At 29.2% G+C, this 12,290-nt stretch overlaps 1 protein-coding gene across 1 annotated transcript; it reads right to left on the bottom strand.

The window, feature by feature from the left end:
• ATH9 (ABC2 homolog 9) lies at positions 1 to 6,073 on the bottom strand. The gene is made up of 11 exons (XM_068618100.2): positions 5,827 to 6,073; positions 5,022 to 5,176; positions 4,758 to 4,883; positions 4,549 to 4,644; positions 4,325 to 4,425; positions 4,081 to 4,117; positions 2,976 to 3,194; positions 2,436 to 2,547; positions 1,206 to 1,477; positions 715 to 828; positions 1 to 507 (listed from the first exon to the last, which is right to left on the bottom strand). Exons 1-11 carry the CDS (start codon positions 6,002 to 6,004, stop codon positions 292 to 294), a joined length of 1,626 nt encoding a protein of 541 aa, XP_068474201.1. The 5' UTR covers positions 6,005 to 6,073; the 3' UTR covers positions 1 to 291.
• Positions 6,074 to 12,290: the final 6,217 nt, after the last annotated feature.

Raw genomic sequence — 12,290 nt, 5'->3', positions numbered from 1 at the left:
TTGAAACTATTGTCAAAAAGTAATCTCTATATTTCACAGTTTCCCCATAAATTAATGGGAGTTTACAACAATATTCTGCGTCACCAAATACAGTAAAACCTACATGCTAACACAAGTATGACTTGCTCCTTTACTTTCACCCTCTTCAACCTTCAAAGTGCATGTTCTATGTTTTAGAGATTCCACAAGCTCAAACAAAAGTTACATATTTGTGACCACGGACACAAAAAATACAAGAGTTTATTTCCCAAAAGAATAAAATGTAGCAAATAATGAGGCAGATCAATTCTTCTATAATGGTTGGTTAGACCAAGACAAAGCCTTTCTTAGTTGCAAAACCCACAAGGCCATCTGCATTCCCCAGAGTCGTACTTCTAGCAAAATCTTATCCAATTTAACGTTTAACCATGTTAAAAGTGATTTGCTTTGCAACATCTTTGCTTCAATGACAGCCTCCGAGGAAACTTTTCCAATGATAAAAAAGGTCTCCAAAGATGATCCCTGTGACTGATCATGATACCCAAAAAGAAAAGGAAATCTATTATAAACAGACACAGCAAGTAGGACAATCTCAAGTTTCCATTGCTATTTTTACTTCTATTCGCCGGACTGGATATTTTACAATTAAACACAAGATACATTGGTTTGAAGAGTATTCATCAATCAAATCACATGCCATGCAATGTAGCAAACGGAAAACATAGTTGTATTTACCAGAGAATTATTGACCGCTCGTAAACAATCATTTGTCTTCAGCATTAGAAGAATCACGCGTGGTAATCTCCTTAAAAGCTCTGAGATCTGATGGAAATATTGAGATGCGTACATCTGCAAAACAATTAGGAGAGTCATTTTAGAGCTTCTTTTCCTTCAAGGGCATGCTAAGCAAGGAAGTTTGACCATGCAAAACCCTAAACCGTAAAAACAGACTGACTTTTTATTTAAATATTCAGTAAAAAGTGAACCAAGCTGTAGTCGACCAATTTCTTAAAACAAGTGGTTAAACTGCAGATCACAGGATTCAGGAGACAAAAAAGAGAAGAATCAAGAATTTTACCTATTTCTGTAACAAAACCAGCAGGAACATGAGTATTACTTACAGTGGTATTAGGAAATGTAAAGTGCAAGCATTGTAATCCAAAAAAACATGAACCTGGGACTGAAATACAACTCTTACGAAATTTTTCCCTTAAGCTATATATTACCTGCAGTTCTAATCGTTCATTCTCATCTCCCTGTATAACCAAATGATCCATAGATGGGTCAACAACCCTATTCCATGGCCTCATAGTTAGAACTCCAGCAAAGAGTGCATATAAATCCTCCCCAGCTCCCAACTTTGCACTGTATTCTTTGATTGCATTAGCATCAGCAAATACCAACCCCTTCCATAATGAAGCATAATTAGTTCTTGTTTGGAAGTCAAGCTCTTTATAGAGTCCGTGGTCTAAAAGAATCAACTGTGGTTTTTTCCTGCCTATATGAGAAATAAATGGCCGAATTAAAAAAAAAGCACTGACATCCTAGTAACCAACAATGCAGTTATTGTAAAAAATCAAACAAAAAGTTGGAGACAGAGGTGAACAAACAAACCAAAACCTTTAATAGAACAAGAGCATGGATATTTATGGAGAGAGTAAATATCTGCATTTGGATGGTTGATAATGTAAAGCGTGCAAAACATTATGGTATATTCAAATTGAAATTGCAATTTTATTAATTTCGAAATCAGAAATGGTACTTAAATATTTTCGTTAACAGTTGAAATAAACAACCATTTTGCTGTATAATATTTTCAAATTCATAATCACATATTTATACATGCATCTCAATTTTCAATTTTAATCTAAACAGACAGCATGGGATGGTCTTCATCCTTCTGCAGTCATCTTATCTTCCCAAATGTCTCTGCAAATAACAGTGGAGAACCATTGGTGCAGCCTGTTGTGGGCCATTTATTGCACCCCCTTATCAAGCTCCCCCATTTTGGTGCATCAGTGATGATAAAATTTTATTAGTCTAGAGTCTAGTCTTCAATAGAATAGTTTATTAGTCTTCATATGACATTTGTTAATGCCAACCATAGCTATTAATTTTTCCTTGGATTTTTGCCAATGCCACCATAATTCTAGAAAACAGATATGAATTGCTCATCCCATATTAAATTAGGGCTTGAAACTTTCTCTTAGAAAAGCCAAATTTATCTGGTCCAAGATTTGGCCATTAGTATCCAAATGTTAAAGGTGACACCATCTCATACGTAAGGGGAGGAATTTATAGATTATTTTTTTCTTTCTTGTGGTAGATAAATTAACAAAACAAAACAATAGTCTAAATGAGTCGAAAAGAAACAACTAATCTATTTCAGGGCCATAATGACTGATAGAAAATAGTTATAGTTCGGCAAGGGAGGCACGAAGGGAAGGAATAATTACCCCAAATGCTAGTTTTACTGGAAGGCAATGGGCGAACCAACAAGTTAGCAGAATGCGGATCACAATGTACAAAACCATGCTTGAACATCATTTCAGCAAAAGTTTGACTAACCTGCAAAAATGTTGATCACATACTAAATTAATAAATGAAAGGGAACCTTGGCGTAAAAGTTGAAGTTATCACCATATGACCAAGAAATCACAGATTTGACTCGAGAATCTTGAAGATACAAAGAAAAGGCGGCCACATATACAGTTTAAACCCACACAGAGATCGCACAATTCTGTGTGTAGGAGCTTTATGAGTTTATGGTACCATGGTGCCCTTTATTTTGCTTATAAATCATATATGGAATGGAACTAATTGCATGAGGCAATCAAAATGCTCATCATTAACTCTCCTAACTTCATGGACACATGTAGCCGTATCAAAGATATCTGAACGCAGACAATAATGTCACGAAAAACCAACACACTATCAAAACCTATTGTTGACCACTGTACAAGTGTCCATAGTGAAACCCATAAACATGAACTTACCAGTGTTGAAAGTTCATGCAAGTCGATCCCAAGTTTCTGAATGGTTTTTACATCATTTACATAAGCACCATCCATGAATTCCATTGTCAGCAGCTTCGAGGTACTCAGATTCCAATAAACTTTTGGTGCATATACATAATTCGCAATATGAGGAGACAACTTGTGGAAGTTATCCAAACACCTCTCACTGTTCTTTGCCTCAGTTAAAAAATCTAATTCCTGCAATAATAATATTAAGAAACTAAATAGCAAACAGGGAAAACATGAAGCAGAAAATAAAACAGAATTTAATAATGATGAATGAAAAACATAAAATTCCAAAATCCAATACATCTCAAGCAATTTTTACGAGTAAAAAATATTAATCATGCTAGCACATCATATCTCGTAGCCAAAACAATTAGGGCATGGTTATACATGTTTCTCAAAAAATTCTTACGCAAGTAAAATATCGTAAATGTCATGTCATGAATGAATGAAAAATAATAAGGTTAGCAAGAAAAGTAAATAAATTTTAGATAACATCTATAGAAAAACAGATCAAGGCTTTAATGCAGATCCCACCTCCAGCCTCAAAAGACAATATAGAAAGTCAATAGAAACAAACAGACACTGAAGATAAAATACCATCCTAACACGAAACCTGACTATAACAAAAAGTGAACTCATATTAGGTATATTATCAAACTTAAATCCACAAATTTTAAACATTTTCCAAACCAACTAAAGAAGTAATATTTTACCCTACATGACTTCTTTTCTTAGGGGAGGGGGGTAAGCATAAAAAATTAGAATTTTCTTTGACCCATATGATTTATTGGTTAAACAATTTACACATTGGCTTGTAAAGAGGAAAATGATGGCTTTTTTTATTTATATGATCATGATATAACTGAATTTAACATGTATTTAAGGTTCCCATCAAATTTTGATGAAATGGTTTTAACTATACACCAACTTTATTCCAAAATTAAAGATGTACATAGTCATAATATACAATGAAATCAATCTTGAAAGTTAAACCAGTCCACTAAACATAATCCACTAATAAGCATGCATATATTTTTAGGCATAGATATTTCTTCAAAGTTAAATAGCAACTTGCCTTGGGCAAACTTTCACTAATCTCATCAATCAACCACCTGTAGACAGAAGTAAACAGAACATCAATAAACGATCAGTGCATAGCAACCGATGGAAACTGAGGACATTAAAACTATAGCTATAGAGACAACTTAGACCATTATTTTTTTCCAATAATTAAATGCACACATCCATCAAATGGCTTTTAAAACTTCCCACAATAATGATGATGGTAAATTTCACTGCCGATGGCATCAAAGCTGTACCTATAATCAAAACTGGGAAAAAATCTGTGCAATGTGTTTACAACCAATTCCACAGTGGCATGATCAGCAGCTGCAGTATCCGTCATGTGAGTATGCTGAACCTGAACAAACATTGACAGATACAAATATGAAACAAATATTAATAATAAAGCATTAATACTGACATAGAATCAAACTGATCCAAATTTGCACATATATAACAAAATATTAGCAACAAGCAGAACCTTGACAGCAACTTTTTGGCCATCATGCATGCGAGCTACATGAACTTGTGCAAGGGAAGCACTTGCTATTGGAACTGGATCAAACTCAGAAAATATCTACATTAAAAGGAAAAACTCATTCACCGCTATAGACAAAATCAATGACCAACGGAACTAATTACACAAAAACAATATCTTTGTCTATTAGGAATGAAACACATAGTATATACTTTATCTGGAGTATCACCAAGCTCTCTCTTGAATACGTTGCATACTTGCTCATACGAAGAAACTGGACACTTATTTAGCATAGATTCCCTCATTGTCTGAACATATTCCTCAGGAACTAAATATTCCTGTAAATAATTGAATAATCAAACAACTCATCATTGCCTATTTTGCAAGAGATGGACAACACCAGCAAGTAATGAAGTTGGTGGTCTCCGTATCTATTTTTCCCTTTAAAATCAATAGGAGGGGAAATTAAAGCATACCAATTGCCCAAGATGTTGTCCAAGCTTTATATAAACCCCTCCATTCTTAAAACAAAGGTGTTGAAGTTTTTGTGCTGACCGGAGGTGAACTTCATGCTTGATTCTCTCCCTATCAATACTCCCATCCGGAAGTCCCCACAGTGAATATTCATAATCTACAAATAACACAAAATCATAACCAGCTTTACTAATACAAGCTTCATTTTCACATAACTAACAAGTTAAAAATATGTTTTCTACCCTACAGACACAATCACACAAATCATAATTGAGTAAATCACCACTTGGTCCTTGAAAGTGTAACGCACTGTTACATTAATTTACAAAATTTAAGAAAAATCAAACTAGTGCAAAAATTGATCAATTGTTTCATCTAAGTCCCTAAATTTAACCGCTTATTATTACTTAGCCTCTAAACATATATAATAACATCATCTCTTAAGGGATACCTTTTTTTAATTTTGGATCAATGTGATTGTAGGATTTTAATTTCGTTAGTTTTGGGGACTGCTTTGAAAGCGCGGTAAAATTTGAGAAGCTAGAAGGGTAGTTTACTCAACAATCCATAATTCAGAAAATAATCGTACATAAATTTAACTATTGAACCATTTAGCCTAAAGTGTAAACGTACATACATTTCCAACAAGTTCAATTGTCTTAACAACTGATCAGTAATCACGCTTCAGTAATCGATTCCATGAGGCGGTAAATAGAATTGAAAAAGCAACAAAAGAACACGCGGAATATTGAATGAGCGTTCATAGAAAGTTCGAGAACAAAGGAGGTTAAAGCAGATCGAAAGTACCGAAAGCAATGCTAGCAGCCGTGACCGCGTCGCTGAAGAGGCGATGGGGGACGGTGGTGCAAAGCTTGAGAGCCGTCTCGGGGTCGTCGGAAGTAGCAATGAGCGCCGTAGTGACGCCGCCGCCAACGGCGGAGGCAACAAGAGAAAATTTGGCACCTGCGCGCCATAACCAGGCCATGTGATTGGGAGTGACAAAGAGTATTCGATGGATTTACATGCCAATGCCATCCCTAATGTATCAAAGTGTAACGAGAATACGCATGGGTATTACCGTAATAAGTCAAAATACGATTTAATCTATGTGTTCTACTTTGTTTAGTTTCAATATATTTTAAAAAATTTGCTCAATTTGATATTTGTGAAATAAAATAAAATTACAATGTTCTATAATTCTAATCATTTTAAAATTTATTTAATATCCTTTGCAACTGTATATTTTTTAATGGTCTTAGGATTTAATTCTTTGAAAACGAAAATATGTGTTATAAAGAATATAAAATATCATGATTTTTTAATACAAAATCAATTGTCCAAATTTTAATGAAATTAAAAATAATAAAAAAATTAAAATTAATTATAATCTCAATACATATCTTAAAATAAAAATAATAAAGAAATATAATAAAGGTTATGATAAATATGTATATTAATTATAATTTTTTTCAAAAAAATATTTTGGAATTAAACATCAACTTAAAGATACTTATTATTATTTTATTTTTCTTTAAATTTCCAATTTATAAAATAATAGAATAATTATTATTTTCAGATAACCTGATATAGATATCGCATATATTACAAATTTTTAAATAAATAAAATTTGAAGCAACCGAGACTATTATAAACATAATTTGAACTTTAGAAATGAAGCTTCTTTTTTTTAGTAAAGATTGTTCGTTCCAAATCTAGAAAAGCCGAAGTCAAAATAACTAAAGTCATGGTCCAAATTCATAAACATGCACTTCATAATACTAGTAGTCTGAAATATTCTAACAAATTAATTGTTCTTTGCGTAAATAAAGATAATCTAAAATCTAGTTCAGATAAATTTTTAATTACATAAAAAGTTAATTAATTATTTGAAGTTTATATTTGATAAAAAAAGGTCGAAGTACATACGTATATTTTATTCTTATACACAAAAACTTTTTTTTAAATGAGTTGATAACTAAACTAGATTCAATGAGATGTTTCTTGTAATGTAATGTTGAATGGAATCAATGAGATGTTTGTTATATTTAGCCAGTGTTCTTAATTGAAGTAGATGTTATTTAATAGAATATTTAAAATTAAAAATAACATTTTCTTTAAACATGTTAAAATAACAATAAGGTGACCATAATTTCACAATAAAAGAAAATTATAAACTACATGACCACACAACACATGTTATTAAGAAACTTTAAATTGTTTATTCTTTATAAAAATATATATTTTTTATTTTTCACTTATAATATTTTACTTGTAATATTTGGTAGATATTTACGATCTAATTTTTTTTTAATTGTTTTTCAACTATCCAATTATCCGTAAGCAACTCATAAACTTGTTAGGAATTCACGTAAGTTTAATATAAGTTTGAAGTTTCGAGTAGAGAGATTATTGATTAATAATATGAATAATATATAAATAGAAAAAAAATCCACAAACATTGAAATTTCAAATTTTTAAATTGAAGGTGATTATTAAACTCTTATATAGATTTGTTTATGACTCATTAAGTATAAATCCTTCAAATGTTTTTTTTTTTTTTTGGAAGAAATTAACACCACTTTAGTGTAATTCTTCACCTGATACTTTGTTTTCATCACCTTCAACTAACATATAAGAGGATCATAGCACATTTTCCTTTTAAGAATACTTGTTAAACCTCATTCGTTAAACCATTTTCACTTAAAGACATAATTAACGTCATATCAATTAAACAACCATTTATGGTAAAGTCACAAGCACATGACTCATTACTAGGGTCATGGTCATGTGAATCTAAGAAAAGTGGAACATGTTGAGCTTGATAAAAAAAATATGTTATTGTACTGATAGGTCAAAACCGAGAGGTCAGGCCGAAAGCTAATGGCAAAATGACCTCTCGGTTGTCACAATATATATATATATATATATATATATAGCAAGGTCGGAATTTACATAAGAAACCTGTGAAAGGGGTGTGAAAATAATAAAATGGTGTAGAAATAAAATCCAAAAGGTAAAGTGAAAAGCACATTTGAGAAATTGTATAAATAGGAATTCGACATAAGAGGTAAGGTAGAGTGATTTTTTGTCTGATGATATATAAAACTGTTTCTGACTTTCATATCCAAATGTCTATATAAAACTCAAATACTTTCAAAGAGTGTGTGTAGGGTTGGTTTAATATGAAATATGTTTAAGAATTTTTTGTTCTTGCTTACATGATGTGTTGCTTATGTGTGATAGGTATTCTGAATTTGATGACTTCACTTAAGAATATGAGGGTTAACAGTGTTAGGAAGAAGATGAAAGGTAAAAGAACAGTGTAGTCTGTAAACAACCATAACAAGAAAATGGTGGGTGTAAAATTGAAAAAAAAAAACAAGAAGAAAAACAGAAAAAAAAATTGAACCATTAATTTAAAATTGAACCAGTCCCATCGTAGTGAAGGCCAATGTTTGTGTTGGAGTCGTGAATGTTCTTTTGGCAGTTGTATTAGGTTATAGACAATTGGATCTAATGTGTAAAGTGGTTTGTAAGTTTGAAAACAGTGTGGTCCCTTCTCGAATGACATATGTGTTATATTATGATGTGACTAATATCTTAATTCTTTTTTAATATGGATGTTGTTTCCTACAAGTTATTCATGATCTTATTTTTATATAGAAAATAAATAAACATGTATTTTTTGCACAATTGAGATATTGTCAAAAAGATCAAGAAATAAAGAAAATAAATAAAACGAATAGTGTAGTAAAAGAGTAAAATATATTTTATATTATTCTTCTATCACAAACACGTCATACGTTTACTGATTTTATAATAAATAGCATAAAGATATTTTATTTTAATAAGTGAAAGTTTAATGTTTACATTAATTTTAATTTTTAAATTTTTAAATAAAACATATATACATATAATGTGTAATTTGGTAAACATGAAAATTTATCTTCATTACTTTTCAGATACCATGTTAGCTTCTTTTCGTTTTTCATTTTTTTTTACATTAAAAAAAATTATTTTGTAGGTTTTATATGTTGATATATAAGAGTATTTCTAGAGTAACTTTCTTATTTTGCACAGTAGAGTAGAGATAGTGAAATATTTAATAAAGAGATATTACCGAGTCAAATTGTTGCTATTTTAATATATATATATATATAATAAAAACTAAAAAATATTTTGTATACAAGAAAATTGAAAATCTCATTATATATTATGAATAATTATCTTACAAATCATACGAATGATTAGATAACAATATAAGTCCATTTTATATCACCATTAAATTATTAAATAAATAATTAAAAAAAATGAATGGAATTAACTTTAAAATTAAGCAACATTTCGTCTACAAGCTATTAATTTACTTGCGGTGGTTATGTTCGTTTTCTTTATTTTTTTGTGTAGTATTGTACTAAATAGATTTAGTATGAATTCATTAGTTATTTTCAAATACTTAGATTATTATTATTTTCGAATCTCTCTGTCAAATTGTTTTCTCAAATTAATTATTTTAATCTCATCATAAAACTCAACCATCTTGGTAAGTATACTCTCGATTTATTTTTATTTTTTAAAAGTATGCTGCTTATACTTTTCTATTTATTTATTTATTTGAATTAATTAATTATATTTTTTTTGTAAATTAAAAAGTCAACACTCTGTACACACTTAGTCTTGTTCGATCCTTTTCAATAAATAAATAAGGGCCCTGTATAACGTTTTATTCTCTTTGAAAAAACATTTTTTTCTTTTTTTAAAAAATAACCTAGTGGTTTTTTATTTCCAAAAATTAAAAAAAATGAAGAAAATTATTTTAGTATTTTGAAATATCCTTGTTGAAAACTTAGAACTTTATTTACAAGTAACATTTGAGATGTAAAATAAATAATTTTAAAATTATATTCAAATTATAATAAGTAGTTTTATAGTAGATGGATATATAATGATTGGATTTATACAATACTTATATTAATACAAATAGACTTTTCATTTGAGTGTGTCTTTGCATGATATTAATAGATGAATAATTTAAATTAACTTACTCATCAATGAAGAATAATTTGACGAACAAAAACATTATTCACATGATAGGTGACTTCATTTTTTTTTTCTATCTTTAATCCTTCAACCAGTTTTTCTATAACTAACAAAAACTGTAAAAGATAAAGTGAAAAAATACTAAAAATTTCAATTAAATGTTAAGCAGCCACTTATTCAAAATAAAATAAAATAATGCAATTACAATTACAAAATAAATAATCAGTATAAATTTTTTTGATATATTTCATTTTTTTAGTAATAATGAAAGAAAATTAATTTTAATAAAAAAATATTTTTCCATTAATTTTAAGTCAATTGCTTTGATTATTTTGTAATTAATCACATATTTGATGTTTGATATTCGCGACATATGTTATTTAGAGACAATTAACATTAACTTGTTTTAAAATTTTAATAGAGTTTTTTTTATCTTTTTTATTTATATTTTAAGGTTTTGTTCGAAAGAGAGTGAGGTTGAAAAAGAAGGAGAAGGTGGGGTTGATTAGATGTAGAGAAAATGAATAGATTCAAGTAGAAAAATGGCATTGAAGTTTGTAAATGATTTTATTGATGTGATCAAATAAAAAATCATAATTTTTTCATTTATTTGTTATTTTATTTGTTTTTATATAAAATCATATGTTAATAAATATTAAGTTAATAAATTAAAATATTTTTTGTATTCATAATTTAATTATTTATTTTATTAAAGTATTAAAAAAATATTAATAGTATGATTATTAAAAAACTATCCGTTATATTTATAATGTTGTTAAACGTAAAACTAGTACAACATTTAAAAACATAATCGATTATAATTTGAATATAACCGATTATGTTGTAAATATTTTATTATTATTTATATAATAATTGATTATACCAGAAATATAATAGACTATTACTCATTTTCTTAGCAGATATTTTCTAAATAGTACAAAACGTTTGAGAGAAAAATTTTATTGTTTTTTTGTAATTTAAGAGATGAAACGATGATGGAACATTGCGTATTTGAGTACATTGTTGAATTTAATTTTGAATGCTTAACACACACAACACTTGTATTATTGGAAGTTTTTTTTTAAATAGTGAGCATGTAAAAAGCATCACAACACAAAGGAGATATTTTATTGTGGAAAATCATCTGAAATTCAAAACGACTAAGTCTTGTGTCGTATCCAACACGTCCCTTTCTTGAAAAGAAACTTGTTTATTTTTATCTTAATAAAATAAATAAATAAATATACTAATTAATCAGATCCCTAACTTCTCCGTGTTAAATACGTGTGTAAGTCACGCTATTACGTGCATGTTATCCCTTGCAAATTCGATATTAAAGGGACCACGTACACAAGTTTCAATTTTCAGGAACCATGTGTATACTTTGTGTTTTTTTATGATCCTTCTTCATTTGGATTTGTGACAACACTGTTATTTGGTTTGGTTTTTTTGCTGGTCTTTCTCCATTTTTCTTCTTTGTTGGCTTGCCTAGCAGAACAACATGTAGCATTGGGCCATGCTTGAAAAAGATTGAGAAATGACGCCTTTATATAATTTATCTTAATCTATTATAAATATATCAAGGAATTCTTTTAGTGTAAACGTTTAATACTTTTAATTTATTTTTAATTACATTTTAAAATTAAAAAATTATTCGAATATTAAAAGTAATTGTCATCATGTATTGTTTTTATTCATGTACAAAGGAGATTCAGAAAACTCGACCAACTGAACAATTAACTTTTTCGTTTCGATTCGATTGATACTGACTTTCTACGCTTTTTTTCTTCTAACTTCTTAGGTTCGACGGACTTTGCTTCCTTCGTTTGTTATCGATTGGGTTGGAAAAACACTTACAAAAGGTGTTATGACGCTCAAGTAAGTATTCAGTGTAATAAATGTATAAATTTCTGACACTCAAATAAGTATTCAGTGTAATAAACATATAAATTTGTGCTTATTTATATGGTTCTGATGGATCATGTTACTTGGTTCTGATGGATCATGTTACTTGGTTCTGATGGATCATGTTACTGGGCCAATATTAGCATATGAAAAGTGATTGGGAGCGTATTAATTAGCTCTCCATACAACTTAATGTTGTTAATTATCTCTTGATCTTAATATAATTTTAAACATATTGGTTGGTCGATATACCAAGACGTTTGAAACTCGTTTGGTCCCGATCATTAGAACTTCTTTTATAAAACTTATTATTAATATGATATAAA

Source organism: Phaseolus vulgaris, chromosome 1, assembly GCF_051622355.1.
Source record: "Phaseolus vulgaris cultivar YP4 chromosome 1, ASM5162235v1, whole genome shotgun sequence".
In the NCBI taxonomy this organism is placed as follows: domain Eukaryota; kingdom Viridiplantae; phylum Streptophyta; class Magnoliopsida; order Fabales; family Fabaceae; genus Phaseolus; species Phaseolus vulgaris.
The sequence above is the reverse complement of the archived record's forward strand: the minus strand, read 5'-3'. Positions and strand labels throughout refer to the sequence as shown.

Excerpts from the sequence above, each read along its gene's own strand:
- ATH9 (XM_068618100.2), bottom strand. The coding sequence starts at position 6,004 with ATGGCCTGGTTATGGCGCGCAGGTGCCAAATTTTCTCTTGTTGCCTCC. Across the intron at positions 4,884-5,021 it reads GACAACATCTTGGGCAATTG|GAATATTTAGTTCCTGAGGA; the intron begins GTATGCTTTAAT and ends AATTATTTACAG. Across the intron at positions 4,426-4,548 it reads GCCAAAAAGTTGCTGTCAAG|GTTCAGCATACTCACATGAC; the intron begins GTTCTGCTTGTT and ends ATGTTTGTTCAG.